This window comes from Taudactylus pleione, unplaced genomic scaffold (genome assembly GCF_031769625.1).
Source record: "Taudactylus pleione unplaced genomic scaffold, aTauple2 ptg000236l, whole genome shotgun sequence".
NCBI classification, from domain to species: Eukaryota; Metazoa; Chordata; class Amphibia; order Anura; family Myobatrachidae; genus Taudactylus; species Taudactylus pleione.
The window spans coordinates 2,835,401-2,853,618 of record NW_028284638.1 but is presented as its reverse complement, the minus strand read 5'-3'; the positions used below and the strand labels follow the sequence as shown (position 1 = coordinate 2,853,618).

General features: G+C 41.9%; 1 protein-coding gene across 1 annotated transcript in view; it reads right to left on the bottom strand.

The window, feature by feature from the left end:
* PAPSS1 (3'-phosphoadenosine 5'-phosphosulfate synthase 1) overlaps positions 1–18,218 on the bottom strand; it is a 151,217-nt gene that overhangs the window by 48,065 nt on the left and 84,934 nt on the right. Inside the window, exons 8-9 of the mRNA XM_088479496.1 lie at positions 1,161–1,366; positions 634–769 (exon numbers count right to left, since the gene is read on the bottom strand). Of these exons, the coding sequence (XP_088335622.1) occupies positions 634–769; positions 1,161–1,366 (342 nt within the window). The remainder of the gene's footprint in view (positions 1–633; positions 770–1,160; positions 1,367–18,218) is intronic.

Genomic DNA, 18,218 nt, shown 5'->3' with positions numbered 1-18,218 from the left:
CCCAACCATCGTTTGGTCCATAGCTGAATTTTTTAGTATTTATTCATAAAACATTCTATTGTTGTTCATAGAAACAGATAAATTTTTTATGTCTAAATTAGTTTAACAAATCTCATATTAAAAGGTACGAGTATGAATTATCTCCAAGTGTTGCTGTATTTGTTGCCTAAAATGTGCAAATAATAATTTAGTAAAAAGGGACTAATGTTCATTCATACCACTCTTTCATAGTAGCATGGGTTCCTGTGTACCCAGCATTACTCCAAGTCTAAGAACCAGTAACAAAATAAAATGGGGAAGAAACTCTTATATTGTCCTGCTTCATGTGATAACATATGTTCCTAATAATAGGTATTTAAAGCAATGAAAAATATAAAGAACCTCCAGAAGTTTCTTTTCTTTTAATGTAGCCACAAATATTTAAAAAAAATTAAATTTTCAAAACTAAAAATGTAAAACGTACTCATATCCCAGCCAGCAATACATCGTTAGAAGTCATTATGTATTTTATTGTACCAGTCAAAAGAGTAAGGATAACACATTGATAATTATAAACTGCTTTCATGTCCTTTTCTTGGCATCATATAAAATGAAGAAAAAAAAGTTCTATTAAAAAAATAAAAAAAAACTTACCGGCATTCAGGTCTTTAAACTTTTGTTTCAGTTCAGCTGGAGTAAGTCTGTACTGATCTAATCCATCATCCCAATAAATACGGTCGAGGACTTGCAGGTCTCCCCCCACCAGCCATTCTCCGCTCTCCATCACCATCTGCAGCAAAGCCATCAAAAGTCAACTCATAGAAAGGTCTAGTAAAAAGGCAAAACAAACTTATTTTCTGGTAGAAGAAATAAAATTGCTGTTACATTCAACCCTAAAAGGAATCAACATTAATAGTTCAAATGTTGTGAAAGGACCTTCTGTTGGTGAAAACATGATTAACCTACTGCAGGTGGGACATACAGATATTAAACCCAGAGCAATCCTATGGATAGCAATAAATTTAACAACATGCAGGATGTGATTTTGGCAACTTGTAGAAACTGCAACGATGTCAGCTGTAGACTGTGAAGACCGCTTAATGTGATGCATAACTTTTACTTAAAACAGTGTAGATTTAAGAGATGAAAACACAAGGAATAAATAAGCAGTCTATTCAAACCTTAATGTAAGGGTGATCCTTGCAGGTCGTTCCCCACTGTCTGGCACATCGTTCCTCCTTTCTGTGCTCATAGAACTCTGGGTGACGTAAAATAGCCACACGCTTTCCTTCATAAACCAAGGCAAACGCGGTACAGCCATCAAGTCTTTGCTTTTCATCATTGGTTGCAGTCAGCACGATGGGCACAGATAAGTTGATAACACCACCTAAGGAAGCAAAATATATCAGTAACTATGGGGGAGATGTATCAACGTTTGGAGAGAGAAAAAGTACCAACCAATCATCTTCTGTCATATTTCAAACACTGACTGTAAAGTGACATTCAGACGCTGGTTGGTTGGTTTTCTCTCACCTCAAAGTTTGATACATCCCCCCTTATTTTTCCAGTTACACTCCTGTGTTTCTATGGTGGAGGTTGATCAACCCTTCCAAAGAAGATAGGTGGAGGTGTTGCAACCAGATTCTAGCTATCATTTTTCAATTTAATACAATCTATAGCAACCTCTTTAGAAGGTTTCATAAATCTCCCTCTATGACACATACTGACATTTGACTTCAGCTAATGAAAATTGACAGACAAACAGGTCAGAGAACCAAAAAGCACTGCACCAATTATACTCTTTAGAAGGTAGACATATTTCTGAGCAATGTGAATTTTAAATAATAAATATATATTTATAATGAGAGGTAACCATTATAAACAAATCTGAAAGTATTTTGAACAATTCATTTTACTAACACATCAAGACAATGTTTTAGTTGCCTTTTAAACCATAGGGCCGTATTCAAATAGCGGCAAAAACAGACGTTTTTTTCGCCATTGGGGAAAACTGACGTTTATTGACAAAAAAAACAACAGAATTTTTACCAAAAACAACAGACAAAAAAGGCAACAGGCGAAGAAAAACCTGAGAAAAGTTTTCTCCATCCCAGACCAGGAGAAAAAAAAATGCAAAATCACTATTTTTTTCTATATGGGGATTTCTTTCAGAACCCTTTGGACACCCCTCCCCAATGATAAATTACCAGAAAAAAAATTGTAAGTTGCGTAGTTTGGCAAAAAACGACCGCACAAATATTGGACAAAAAAATAAATAAATCGTTGAAAAAAAGATAGAACAATTTTTTTCCAGGAAATTACTGTTCCACATAAATTTGGGGTACGTTAAAATGGGTGCAAGTATATTTTCGTGTCGTAAAAATACAATTTTAAAAAAACACCTGCTGCGACCACGTGCGATGTTTAAAACACTTGACGCATCCATACCGCACCCCGAAAAATACCCAATACGTTAAAACAATTTAACGTTTTTTTCCGCCCAAAATCTGCGCACTCGTTTTCCGCCAAAGTACGCAACGATTTTTTTTCCAGTAATGGGTGTCCAAAGGGTTCTGAAAGAAATCCCCACATTTTTTGCCAAAAACAGGGATTTTGCATTTTATTTCTCCTGTTCTGGGATGGAGAAAATTTTCTCCAGTTTTTTTCGCTTATTGCCGTTTTCACCTGTTTTTTGTCAAAAAAAAAAAAAACACCACCATCTAACAAAATATCATTTAAAGTGTAATAATACTGAAGCTGCAATGAGACTATACAAACCATATACATGTAAACAATATATTTAATTTTTTTAGTCTTACTTTATTAAATTACTGTAAATATCTGCCAATGTAGCAGGGATTTGAAAATGTCAACCAAATGTTTAATGACTTCAGTTTGTGAGAGCAGGGCTGGGCTTGTCAGGATTTTATTTAATTATGTACTTGTTCCCCTAGGGCCTTGCTGTGTCTAGTCTAAACTTTGCCACAATACACACCCAACAAACATCTCACAGTACACATTTTTAAAGAATGAGAGTCCTGCCACTGTCTGTCAATATTAAAATGTAGCAAAGCAGCCATAATTGTACAACTGGAAAAATTAGGTAAAACACTGATGAAAATGATTCCACACCTCTGCAGCGCAATCCATGTGCATGTGTTGCATCTTGCATATTATATATTCCACAATACTTCTGGTTGTTTTGAAGGTGAATCCTATATCCTTCATATCCTCTTGTATTACGATAAAATATAATTAAATATTAATTGTATCTTTATGTTGCTTGTCTCAGTTACTGTTTTATTATATATTATAATAACAGTTAAGTTTTAAGCTTTAATCTATGAGTGCCCCCCCAAAAATAGTCTTCTTTTCTTCTCCAATAACATCATGAGATTAGTAGAGGGTGATACCAAATACGAAGAACAATCAGAGCATAAATAAAAAAAGCATACCTTTGTTTTTGAATTCAATAAAAGCACAGATAACCATTTCCTAAAAGATCAGTCCAAGCGCACAGAAAATATATATTATTATTACCAATTATTTATATAGCGCACACATATTCCGCAGTGCTTTACAGCAAATATTTGGTCATTCACATCAGTCCCTACCCCAGTGGAGCTTACAATCTATATTATATACATTTATGTATATCCAATATGTTGTGTTTAGTGTGTGAGCACCTTGGGAAAAAGGAGATATGGTAAGAACTTACCTTTGTTATCTCTCTTTCTAAGAGGTCCTTAGGGTCCAGAGGGAGGGGGGGTTATAGTGATGGCAGAGGCATCTGGGCACCATGCAGTTAGTTTTTTTCTTCCCAGTATGCACCTGGCTTCCCCTCTATACCCCGCTTCCCAGCCAGAGGCTCCTCAGTTTAGTAGTAAGCCAAAGGCCGGAGGAGGAGAAAATGAGAGAGAAAGAAGTCTGGCACACTCAAGAATCACATTTTCACATAGGAGACGGAGACCGTTGACCAGAGCAACACCCAACTGAAGTACAGGGGTGTCAGGGCGGGCGTCCTGTGGACCCTAAGGACTTCATAGAAAGAGGATAACAAAGGTAAGTTCTTTCCATCTCTTCTTTTCTACTTAGGGATCCACAGGGATACCTTGGGGATGTCCCAAAGCAGTTCCCCTAAGGGTGGGTACGCTCCTGTGCAGAGAGGAGAACCCACCGCCCAAATGAAGCATCCTGAGAGGCAAAGGTATCAAATTAATAATACCTCACAAAGCTTCGGACAGAAGACCACGTGACCGCCTTACAAAGCTGCACAGCCGAGGCGTCACGCAGAGCTGCCCACGAAGGGCCCACAGACCGAGTACAATGAGCAGAAACAGAAGGCAGAATTGAAAGGCCTTCCCTAGTGTAGGCCTCAGAAATAGTCAGAGGAAGCTCTCTAGCCAAAGTCTGCTTGTTTTCTGGCCAACCCCTCCTATCAAAACAATAGAGGACAAACAGGGAGTCTGACTGCACGAAGGGACCGGCACGGACCACATAAATTCTCAAGGCTCGTACCACATCCAAAGAGGCCTCACCTGCTGAGAGGTCCGGCGAATTAAAAGCCGGCACAACAATTTCCTCAGAAACGCATAAACTTGACACCACCTACAGAGGAAACCCAGGGCGAGTTCTAAGCACCGCCATGTCCTGGTGGAAAATAAGACATTGGGAGTGACAAGAAAGAGCCCGCAAAGCTGGTGCTCTTCTGGCTGAAGCCATAGCCAAAAGAAAAACGGTCTTAACTGTAAGCCATGTGAGTCCAGTGGCTCAAAGGGGGGCCCTAAGTACAACAGCCAGATCCCAAGGCACCAAAGAGGGGACAAAGGGAGGCAGAATACGAAGGACACCTTGCAAAACGGACATCAGGAAGAGAAGCAATCCGTCTCAAACTAACCTGACAGGGCCGAAACATGAACCGTGAGCGAGGCCAGGCGGAGATCAAGATCCAGGCCCACCTGAAGGAAAGCCAGAACGCTGGATATCCTAAACGCCTGAAGGCCATGCCTCTTAGGACACCACGGAAAGCAGGAGTGCCACACTCTATGGGAAATCCTGCCAGAGGCTGGTTTATGTGCTTTGAGCATGGTGTTAACCACAGAGATTGAAAAACTATTAAACCTCAGGAGGGAACCTCAGGAGCCACGCCGTCAAAGACAGACGTCCCAGATCCGGGTAAAGACAGGGACCCTGGGACAACAGGTCCTGGTGTTGAAGCAGCAGCCACGGAGTGTCGATAGACAGACTCTGAAGGCCTGTGTACTAGAGAAGTCCCGGCCACGCTTGAGCCACAAACAGGATCTTGCCTCCTACTTGCTTGAACTTTTGAAGTATTCGAGGAAGAAGGGACACCTGAGGAAAGAGGCACGCAAACTGGAAGGTCCACTGGACCGACAGAGCGTCTACCAGAAGAACGCCCGCATCTCTTGTTCTTGACCCGTACACTGGCAGTTTGCGATTGTGTCGGGAGGTCAGCAGGTCCACGTCAGGAAGGCCCCACCTTTCCACTAGGAGTATAAACACCTCTTGGTGAAGAGACCATTCCCCGGGATGCACGTCGTGACGGCTGAGGAAGTCCGCTTCCCAATTGAGGACTCCAATAAAACGAACACTGCCGATATGGCTGGAAGATAGCCTTCTGCCCATGTCTGAATGCGGGACACTTCTGTGACAGAGTCCCTCCTTGACGGTTGACGTAAGCCCCTGTCGTAGCGTTGTCTGACTGTACACACACAGGCTTCCTGAAGTATGAGCCCGGCTTGAAATGCGTGGACCTGTCACCGTGCCCCAACCTCGACGGCTGGCATCCGTTGTCCATAGAGGCCAGTCCGGGATCCAAAAAGGGCGAGATGCCCCTTCTGTAGCCACCAAGTCAGAGACAACCGGACCGCCGGAGAGAGCACTATCGACTGAGGTAATCCAGCCCATTTACAGAGGATCAACAGTTCCAGAGGTCGCGATTGTAAACTGGTTATACTCCACCATGCCTAAGGTAGATACCATGGTTCCCAGTAATTGCATTGCTGAGTGAATGAACACCCTGCGACCCTGGAAACATTTGCGTACTCACGTCTGCAAAACTGAGATCTTGTCTGGCGTCAAAAAGTTCCTTTGCTGTTGTGAATCCAAGAGGGCTCCTAGATAGAGCATTCTTCTGAGACTGAGTCAATGAGGACTTTTTCCAATTGAGCAGCCACCTGTGCAACCGGAGCACAGAGATGGTAAGCTGCATGTGGTATAGAAGTACCTCTGGAGATCCTGCCAGCAGCAAGAGATCGTCCAGGTAAGGTACTAGGCGGATCCCCTGTAGTCGCCGATGGGATGCCATTACCATCATACTCTTTGTAAGCACCCAAAGGGCCGTTGAGAGGCCAAAGGGTAAAGCCCGAACTGGAAATGTTGTTGCTGTATAGCAAATCTGAGAAACCGCTGGTGCGAAGATGCAATCGGGATATGCAGATATGCATCCTGGATATCCAGGGATACCATAAGATCTACCGGCTCCATCGCCAGTATAATGGAGCGTAGGGTTTCCATCCTGAATCGAGGTACCCTGAGGAATTTGTTCAGTAGCTCGAGATTAAGGATAGGTTGATAAGATCCGCCTGGTTTGCGTACCAGAAGGAGGTTTGAATAATATCCCTGTCTCCTTTGCAACACTGGGACAGGTACCATGACTCCTGCTTGTAGCAAGGATTGTACTGCTTTCTGGATCTGCAAGGCTTTGTGCAAGAGACCACCTATCTTATCCATGCGTCAGCGGTGGTATGAAACCAGCGCCGGATGTACTGAAGAAGTCGGCGTCCCCCACAGGGAGGCCCGCCCAGTCATGGACTCGTTGTCGTCGGGCTTGGCAGCCAGACGCCTGCACTCCAAGCCTGGTTTTTGGGCTTGCCAGTCCTTTCTGGGGGCTGATGGCCTAGGAAATTACTGACTTTTTAACCTTACCTTCGGCCTTAAAGGACACAGTTCTTGACCTGGCAGGAATGGGCGCAGAAAGAAGGCCTGCCGACCTAGCCGCTGCCAACCTGTCCACAATTTTGTCTAAGTCCAGACCAAACAGGACTTTACCATTATAATGCAAACCATCAAACCCCTCGTTTCCGTCAGGTCTCCAGGAGCGGAACCACAAAGTACGGTGAGCCGCAATTGTGGCCGCCGATCCCACTGAGGTTAGGAGACTTCCTAAGCAGCCTCATTATGATATGCGTCTGAATCATGGAGTTTGCCCACCAGTCACTTGGTCGCTATTAGCGTCTAAAGATATGGACTCCTCCAGGGAGTAGGCCCAGGACTCCATAGCTCTGGCTACCCAGCAGATAGCCATAGTTGACCTGGCCACCGCACCAGACAGGGAATAAATGGACTTCAGGCAATTTTCTACCTTCCTATCTGTAGTGTCCTTTAAGAACAATATGGAAGGCATGGGTAAAGTCGCCCTCTTGACATTCAAATCCACTACAGGTGGAGATTCCCATCTGGTGAAATACTCCCCTACAAACAGATGCGCGTGATCAGATAAAGGAAAAATGCCATCATTAGTTCTCACCTCCTCTACAACGCATGCTTGGATGTAGGAAGAAATACAAAATATTTTTAGCATGACAGATAGTGAAATCTTTGATATTTGATGGTTCAATGTACAAAAACTTTGTTTAAGGCACAAAATTATTAAAAATAAAGTAGAAAATTACTTATAGGCTGTGTGTATAAGGTGTATATGAAACAAATTAATTTCATGTACCGGAAGTACACAAACTTTGCTTGAGCCACAAAATTATTGAAAGTATTGTATAAAATAACCTTCAGGCTGTGTGTATAAGGTGTATATAATACATAACTGCATTCTGTGTTTAGATGTGAGCCCTATTCCTAAGACATTTCAATATGATATACAAATATTCCAAAATAAAGAATATTCCAATATCCAAAAAATCCTTGGTCCCAAGTGTATATATATATATATATATATATATATATATATATATCTATTTTAGACTTAGGCTGCACCTCTTGGGGAAAGATCCGAGTCAAACACTAGCAGGAACCCATCTTCAGACTTTAAGTCCTCATCATCCGCATAAATGGTAAAAATCCCCATTTCTACACCACTGGCAGAGCGTCTGGCAGACCATCAGTTTGCCTGCCTAGTGCGTGGTCACTGCGCTTGGGGCGGGTCCCGAACCCGTGTACGAGGCATCCCCAGGCGGTGATGGACTGTAATGGCCACTTAGCCTGTGTTAGGAAACCCGGAGAGAGAAAAACAGGAGGCATGGCCAAGTGTCTCGCGAGAGCCTGCAATGCCTGAGCAAAGCATGCCCAAGGCAGCTCTGCGAGGTAACGGAGACCGTTAGAGGGACCTGGTGAAGAATAGCATTTCTCACAGAAACCCTTATGCAGCACATCTCTCCCCCCCAACACTGCAGCACGTCTCTCTCCCCCAACACTGCAGCACATTTCATACATGACAGTAGGATGGAAGCAGACATTGGTACATTCTCCTCACTGCTGGACATAGTGAAGGATATAGTATGCAATTTTGTGACCCACCTCACAAAGTTGGAGGTTACTATATACTCGGAGAGCACCTTCAGGGGCTAGTTGCTGAGGTGTCCTTTTATAGAAAAAAAAGGGGACAGTGTATAGATATATGCTGACAGAAGAAAAGACAGGTAGACAGCAGCGATAGCAGGGTCACATACAATGCAGCAGAAAAAAAAACCCACACTGGCACTATAATACAACTATACAGACTCTAAGGTCTGTAGAGGCTACAGTGCTACATACGCTGACCCACAGGGGCAGAGGTATGCAGGGGGACCCAGGGCTCGCACCGCTCGCGATGATCAGTGACTTGTGCCATAAAATGGCTGCCAGAGACCTCAGAGGGGGCGAACCCGGAGGAGGAAAGCTGCCTCAGCCTGGCCAGACGGTTGCTGCTATTTCCTATGTGGCTAAAGGACCGCTGTGACGTATCCACCACCTGACCGCTGCAGGAGGCTGGACCGCTCCTGCTTCACCATCCACTAGGGCATAGAGGGGGAATAAATAAATCACCGTGCCTGAAGCGGGGCGAGCATAGCGAGCCCACGCAAGGGACACTTTTGGTCCTTGTTAGCATCCCCGCCCCTCCCCCTTTCAGGCCGGGTCACGTGGGTGTGACGTCACAGGTCCATCAGCCTTGTATAGTCTAGACCTAACCCTGGCCAGACCGCAGTAGAAAAGCGCGCTGTGCAGAGAGGAGGAGCCGCCTGACTGCTGTAGCAGGGAAGGCTCTCTCCTATGGCCGGCTATTAACCCCTGGGATGCCGCTGCAGACCTCCAAAGTGCAGCGGCAGATTACCCTGGTGGTCTAGTGGTAGCACAGGGTATGGGAGGCCTGGCTAAATGCGCCAACCTCCCAGGGTGTCCCCCTGGGAATAGGGCTGCTGCCCGGCGGTCACTGAGCGCAGTGACCGCCACTTACCTCATCCCCGTGCCGTCCGGCCGCAATCCTGGGGTGTGCGCGGGGGCTAGCTAGCAAAGTGTGAGTCCGTTGGATTGTCCGCACTGCCACTCAGAAGATACTGCTGAAAAAACTTCAGGGGCTGTTCTAAACAGTCCCAACTGCATGAGGTGACCCGACTCCAGCCGGACACCACACTAAACTGGGGAGCCTATGGCTGGGAGGCGGGGTATAGAGGGGAAGCCAGGTGCATCCTGGGAAGAAAAAAATTAACTGCTTGGTGCCCAGATGCCTCTGCCATCACTATACCCCCCCCTCCCCAAGGTATCCCCGTGGATCCCTAAGGACCTGAAGTAGAAATGGATATTTTTACCTAAATACTTCAATGGTGCAAAACAAGATGGAGCCTTAGCTGATTAGCAAAATGGTAACAACTACGGTTGTTTGCCAATGAAAGTCAATTGTAAGGACCATATAGAGAGGAGACTAGTTTCAGCATGACTGTCAAAATCACAAGGCCGGCTGAACGGGAAGCGATGCAAAAATCACATCTAGAGCAGTGGTACTCACTATGCGGCCATCCTTACCAGAACATACTCAGCTTCATGCATTTTTAAATGCATGAGCCTAAACTAGCCTCAGAGCAGTCTCCCCGAAACACTGAAATGTTCAACAGACTGTTGTGGTCAGAAAGGCTGCGAGTTAATTTCTCCTCACTTCTTGTCTGAGCAGCGCCGGAACAAAGTAATCACTGGTGAGGCAGCAGGACAACCTGTGAAAAGGTAAGTTTGGTGGAAAGGGTTGGAGGTAGACCTATGGGGCAATGGGAGATAAGATGCTACCATTTAAGAGTTACAAGGGGGGGAATAAAAGAGATATGAGACCAGTGGGAGAAATCCGACGTCATCAATCAAGAACAACAATGACGGAGATGAAAGATATGAGAAGGTAATGGGAGATTTTGCAATATAAATTGTAATAACACTATATAAGCTTTGGTTGTAAGTAGTTCAAACACATTACATTAATTGGGTCGCATCCCACTAGCACCTAGAAATATATTTGAGTGACTCCTGAATCATTTCCAGTGAGTTCCATATCTAGAGCTTTCCAGTCTTATTTTCCTATGGCATCTTTGTGGTAGAGGCTCTGTTGACCAACAATGGTCATCATTATTCTTTTAAACTTCAGACTGCGCTAATATAAAGCTCCTTACTGTGAGATGGCAGAACACACACATATTTAAAGACCTATATATATATCTCTCGCAATATGCATGAAAAAGTATATTTAAATATAAAAAAATAGTACAACAACAATGCATAATAAGAACACTAATTTAAAAGTCTCTTGTGTGTGCACACATCATTTAATTGAAATAATGGATTGAATAGATATTTGGCTCCAATAACGTAAGTTCCATAAACATATCCAAAAGTATCAATAATAATGGACAAGCTGAATGATCGCAGTGAAATGAGTTCAAAGTACCTTCGGATGACTGTTAGCAAATGTAACATCTACAGTGATGAAGCGCTTGGCGAGTTAGGCTTCCCGTGCTGTAGAAGTGGCCGTCTGAGCTGGGCTGACGTTGCACCAGCAATCAATCTGTCTCCCGTGCTCGTCTGCTTGGCATGCTGTAATTGCTGGGCTGAAGCCTATGCACGATCACCTCCGCTGGATACAGCTGTATAGAGTAATTTCCGCTTGGTACTGTAGAGAATGTTCATCCACATAGGCTTGTCACATAAACAGGTGCTTGCAAATCCGGTGGTCCTCTAACGCGTTTCGCCCCTTTGACCCCCCGATTTGTAAGCACCTGTTTATGTGACAAGCCTATGTGGATGAACATTCTTTACAGTACCAAGCGGAAATTACTCTATACAGCTGTATCCAGCGGAGGTGATCGTGAACGAGCCTTGACTGCTATATACATATGTGTGTGTTCTGCCATCTCATAGTAAGAAGTTCTATATTAGCGCAGTCTGAAGTTTAATAGTATTTTGTGTGTTCTATGGGTATTCACAAATCCCAAGTTTAAGGACTTTCTGCTATAATCTAACACATAATTTCCTATTTTTTATTTCGTATTGGTTTCTAGAGTATTAATTGATACATTCTTGATAAGCGCCGAGATCAATAGATTGCTCATCATTATTCTTTCCCACATTCCCTGATAAACAATACACAACACAAATCCTAGTAATTACAGTACATGTTTTAAAACCACTGACATTGTTATATATGTTGTCATCTTAGAATGTAGTTGATGAATATAATCAGCAATTGCATGTAATTATTTAGCAATTTTCTTTTTCTAAACACCCAGCCCTTTGTTTAACAAAATTATTTAATAATATATTTGTACCAAAATTCCGAGCACATCTACATTTATTGAAAAGTACTTTCAGTCCTGAATAAGTTGTTGAGTTATATATGTAGGAGTCTTGCTAAATATAATACTAGTGTTTCAGGTCACAGAGCCATAGGGAGAGCGTCTATATCTTGACACACTCACACAGGAGGAGGAATTAAGTGTTTGAAGAGCTTTACTATGAAAGAATAAAATCAATATGGATTAGGAGCTTGTGTGCATCTGACCTCATTCCTTTTACTGTAAAGTGGCTTTTACATGGATTACAGTATTCTTTGATGTGACAGTAAAATCAAGAGAAATGGATGGATAAAGATGAGGGAAAATAGGACACTACCATCGCCATACAGAGCACTGGCAGTGCGGCTTTGCATGCTCTTGACAAAAAATGTGTTTGTGAGTTTTCTAAAAAAAAGGCCAGTGGCACCACAACATTTTTTAGAGCCCCAAGAAGGAAATCACCAAAGATTTCATTGTAGCATTGGGTTTTAACCTTTTTAAACTACATCTAACATGACTTTGGGAATTTTACTGCACTTTAAAAATCAATACAACCTTACACCATATATATCCAGCATAATTAAACAATTATGGTCTGTTAATTTTAGTAGCTGAAGCAAAGCCAATTGTTCTCATTAAAAGTTACCTGATTTAACCATGCTGATGTTTTCAGTCGGGATCACTATGAAGGTAGCCAATAGTTAGAATACACCCCAGAATACCATCAGAGTTATCATCAAAAAAACATTTAGCTTATTTTTGCTAGAGCATAATTTGCCAATCTTACCTACAACATACATACATTACAAACTTCAAACATATGTATGTATGAGGAGAATGATTGTATTACATTTATAACAATTTTACCCTGTTTTAGAGCAATAATGTCAAAAGTTAGATGCAATCATCATCAGTGAATGCCCCTGCTATACACTATACAAAATAACATTCCAAAAAGAAGTGTTAGCATCTAAAGTTTAACTATCAGCAAAGCTAGGGTCAGATAATAAAAAAATGCCTTGCAGTCCACACAATACACTCTAATGTAATTAGACAAAGTACAATGTTATCCCTTAGTCTTTGTCAATGCTATTTGATGTATGCTAGATGGTTGTTTTTTAAATAATATAATTTTGCTGGTGTATACTGTAAAAAAACATTTAAAAGGAAAATTGTAAAAATAAAAAAAAAAAACAAAGAGGCTGAAGACTAGCTGCTGAAACTTTATTTTATCGCCACTCCCAACCATATGTCATGACCGTATTTGTATTCTCACAGAACTGTGCGAGTATAGTATATATATATATATATATATATATATATATATATATATAATATATAAACATTTAACAATGACATCGTTAAATATTTAGCATACTAAGAATATTCTAAAAAAAAATTCTAATTTTATGCTTTTATTGTTAAAATAAAGTATGCCTACACTGTAAATTGAATATCAGTCATTGTAGCTTTTCTCTTAATCTCAGTGGCTTGTCATTTTGAACTTATTGAATAGTGTTGACTTACATTGGGTAGTATAAAACTCATTCACAGAATGGGCAAAGCAAAAAGCACCAAGCAAGCCGTAACATCACTGCAAAAGTCAGACTTTCCATTGCTGCTCCTTGCAGTGATAAAAAATATTTACCACAAAATACATTTTTATTAAAAATCATCGGGACAGCTGAGTGATGGACCAAACCCCAGCGACACTGGGCAGCAGTGGTAAGAATAGACTTGCCGCTTGCCATGCCAGTTTGGTGTTCGGTAGCAGATGTGTAAGCCAACTCAATTTTCCAAATGAATTTAAGAAAATAACATTGTTTAAAAAAAAAAAAACAGAAGTGAAGAAATGGAAACATTTGAAAACCTGATTAATAAAGGTATCAAATCTTGTGAAATATATACTATTTTCGTAGTATTTCTGTGTTTGGCCTTTGATAAAAAAAAGACCCCCCTACAAACATAAATGGACATACAGAAAAACGAATTCTAAATCCATAAAACATATGAAAAATATTAAAAAACTTGTTATTTTATACTTGGAATATTTATTTGGAGAAACTACACAATACTTAAAAGCGTAAAACATTTTAACTGATGCAATGTTAGAAATAAAAATGCTGTATACGAGATACTGTACATCCAGTATATTTATTTGAAACACAGAATTCAAATAAAAGTTAAGAACACTTAATCCTCTAGTATATTCTAATTTTGAGGCGTAAGTATATAAGATGCATGTGCAGTGCACAAATCTGGTGTAATGAACTGCAATAGCCAACTATAAGCATTCAGGTCTGTTTACAAGCAGATAAATATTATTACATACATCTGGAGACACATTGATAGATTTATCGTCTACATTTTGTAGACACACAAAATAAAATCTATCGCAAATTTTCAAAAGTCTCCGGAAAAGTAGATAATCAAACCATCTAGCGAGACTTGCACTTCAAAAGAAATGAGAATAAATGAAGTATTACCAATCTCTTTCTTAACTTTGTGCTGGTATCAGTAAGGAGAGATGAGAATGCAGAGTATTCCAGTAACAGCTAGTGTGACTAAGTGAGTACGCCTCTTCACTTATCAAATGTGACAAAAGTGAGTGAGCAAGACAAGCAATTACAAGTGCTCGTAATCACAGTGGCTGAAGGTTCTAGAACACACAGAAAGTTATTTTCTTTACTCAGAAAATACATTTATAAAATATATTAAATGAGGTCTTAGGTTACAAAATTAAAAAAAAGTACAAAATTATATTCCTTTTTAGAAATTCTGCAGAGAGAAATCAAAGATTTTTAAATGAAGTTGAGGAACCCAAAATGTTGCCAAAAGTGTTTGCAAATACCTACAAAGTAAGCATTTAAAACCCTGTTTCATGAGACAAATCAACGAAGAAAAAATGTTGCAAGACTGCCGGTAAATATGATGCAAAAAGACAAAAAACCCCTACAAAACAAACTAAAAAAGACTAAGCTAAAAAGCGCAAGAGATACTTTTAGGTCATATCAACAAAAAAGTACTATGCATAACTAAAAAGTTTATACTAATAAAGCAGTGCTTAACAAGCAACTTGGCAGAATAATGAAAAAAAAATGTAAGAAATAAATACTGCAAAAAGTTTAAATATCATTCTAATTACAAATATATTTTATATAAACTGGGTGTAAAGAAACACGATATATTTTATAATTTTTACAATATTTTTTGTCAGCGATAGCTATGAAAAACTAATATTTTAGACATTCGCTTTCCACTCAAGTATGAAGACTGAAGACAGAAATAGTCTGGCATACATCTATAGCAGGGCTTGACAAATTTTTCTAAAACCTAGGAGCCAGGATGAAAGTGTAGGAGCCAGACCCCCCCCTTCCCCCGGGGCAGCATTACTGAGTACCTAAGCCCCTGACAACCAAACCCCCATGGCCATACCACTAACGGGGTACCCTAGGTAAACCACCCTCCCACAGCCACATTGCTGAGCAGCTAACCCCCCTCTCCAGGCAACCAACCACCAGAAAGACCACCCCTCCGCAGCCAAAAAACCCTGGGCAAGCAAGCCACCGCCGGCAGTGGCCGAACCAGAGAGTGGTGGGCCCAGATGCAAGAATATGCTTTGGGCACCCCTATGCAGTGCCCCCAGTAGTGGTCCCCCTATGCAATGCCCCCAGTAGTAGTCCCCCCAATGCAGTTCCCCCAGTAGTAATCCCCCTATGCAGTGCCCCCAGTAGTAGTCCCCATATGCAGTGCCCCCAATAGTAGTCCCCCTATGCAGTGCCCCCAGTAGTAGTCCCCCTATGCAGTGCCCCCAGTAGTAGTCCCCCTATGCAGTGCCCCAGTAGTAGTCCCCACTATGCATTGCCCTTAGTATCGCCCCCCTATACAGTGCCCTAGAAACACACCCCCTTATACAGTGCCCCCAGTAGTGGCCACCCCCCCCTATGCAGTGCCCCCAGTAGTGGTCCCCCTATACAGTGCCCCCAGTAGTGGTCCCCCTATGTAGTGCCCCTTTCATCAGTACCCCCAGAAGTGCCCCCCCCTATGCATTGCCCCCAGTAGCTGTTCCCCCGGTAGTAGACCCCCTATACAGTGCCCCCAGTAGTAGTCCACCCTATGCAGTTACCACAGTAGTAGTCCCCACTATGCATTTCCCCTAGTAGCGGCCCCACTCTGTACAGTGCCCCAGTAGTGGCCCCCCATGCAGTGTCACCAGTAGTGGCCACCCCACCTATACAGTGCCCCCACGTAAGCGGCCACCCAAACTATGCAGTGCCCCCACAGTGTCCCTAGTAATGGCCATCCCCCCCTTTCCCTATGTAGTGCCCCCAGTAATGGCCATCCCCCCATGCAATGCCCCCTAAAAAAAAAAAAAAACGCAACTTACCTGATCCATGCTCCTGCCGACAACTGCCGCTGTCCGCTCCTTCAGGCCCGCTCTGCACTATGGGAGAGACGTCATGACGTCTCTCCCATCACCTGCTGCGGAGTGAGCCAGAAGGTGGAGAGTGAGTTCCAGCTGGCTCACTCCGTGAACAACGCAGCAGCCAATGAGAGTCTGACTCATCGGCTGCTATAACAAACATACAGCCGCCGCTGGCGGCTGTGTGTTTGCTACTCTGTAGTGTGGACCGCGCTCGCGGTCTGCACTACAGGGCCCGAGGGTTGCTGAAAATCTGGGATGCCAAAAGGGTGTGGTATATTTCGTTAACAGGCATTATGTTAACATGGTGGTAATGGGGATATGCTAGGCATGTCGAAAGTGATGACATATCAACATTATTAGAATGTTGACAAAACGTTTGGAACGTCTGTTTTAATTTTTTTAAAAAGCTACTTTATGCCTAAAGCCGGATGCAGCTGTATGGCTATTCATTACAATGTTTATATCTTGATTTGGCTGTGACAGCAGTACACATTTTTTAAACGCATGGCTATGTATATCTATTGATACTTTTTCCAGTATATGGATGTGATACAATATATACAATAGATTGTTTCAAGCGCTTTCACCAGATTTGTTATGTGGTTTTATTTTTATTTTATATATCTGTGCATAATACATAATAAATTATATATTTTGTGATTATATGGGCACAATTGCATCTCTATTAGTTTTATATCCGCAACGCTGTTCATTAACATTATTAGTGTTTTTCTTTTTTGGTTTCCTACCTAATAGAACAGCTGCGTGGAGTTGTAACCCCTTAAGTGACATTTTGCACTACACTTCATTAGGCGACTGAAGCTATTTATTATTTTGTTTTTTCCTATATATAATTTTTTTTTTTGCGTACACAGAAAATATTCCTTCATTTTGCACGTACAGGTGTGTCCTCACACATCTAGCCTCAATATGCCACTTGGGGCGAGATGCCTGGCGCTAGTGAGCCTCCAGGTCCAGCATTACTCTGCTAGCATCAGGAGCTTTTTTGCCAAAAATGCATCTTGGTCGCAAAGCGACGCATCTTGGAGGCACCAGGAGGCACTGATTAATTTGATATGCAACATGTGTTTATCCGTGTTTGACAGAGTCTGTAAAGGAAGTATACACATACATATAAGTCACATATCCATACAAAGTATATAACTTCTCTAAGAAACCTAATGTCATCTACAGGTGTCGTATATGAAATTAATCAGCGCAGTCTCTTGGCACGTCCTAGTTGTGTTGCATTTTCGTCAAAAAGACGCCCATTGCTAGCAGAGTCACATGGGACCTGGCGCGCCATAGAGGGGCTATTTGGCATGACTGCAGCAAAGATGTGTGAGGACATATCTGTAGCATACAAATATTGGACAGATTATCACACTGCAATTTCACATGCAACATCTCAAAATGTCCACAAACTGGAGCACAATATGATTTTGCCAAGGTGCAAAGCTACTCTCTAGCATGGTTTATATCTCACTGTAATGGGTAAGTTTTTAAAAGTGGAGATTTTGCCCATGGCAACCAATCAGATTCTAGCTATTATCTTCTAGAAGGTGCCATTTAAATGTTAAGTAGAATCTGATTGACTGCTATTGGCAACATCTCCATTTCTAAAAACTCTCACTTAAGTAAATATACTCCTAAATGTCCAAGTGGTTTTCCCTAGTTTTGTTCTCCTATATAGCAGACTTGGGGAAAAAAAAAAAACCTATCAACAACAAACTTTAGCACTCTGGATAGCAGAATCATATGACAGGGTGCCCTACTTATTATTAAGCAGCATGTAGGTATCTTCTAGAAAGGGAAAGTCGGCACTCCATGGGCTTTGAAATCGGCATAAATCTATTAAAAGTACCACTAGTGCTCTTGTAACTTTGGTAACCTCTTAATACAGATTTATGCTGATTCAAAGCCTGTAAATTGCCAACTTTCTCTTTCTATAGGATACCTACATGAGTTAGATCTAGATTATAAATCTATGAAGG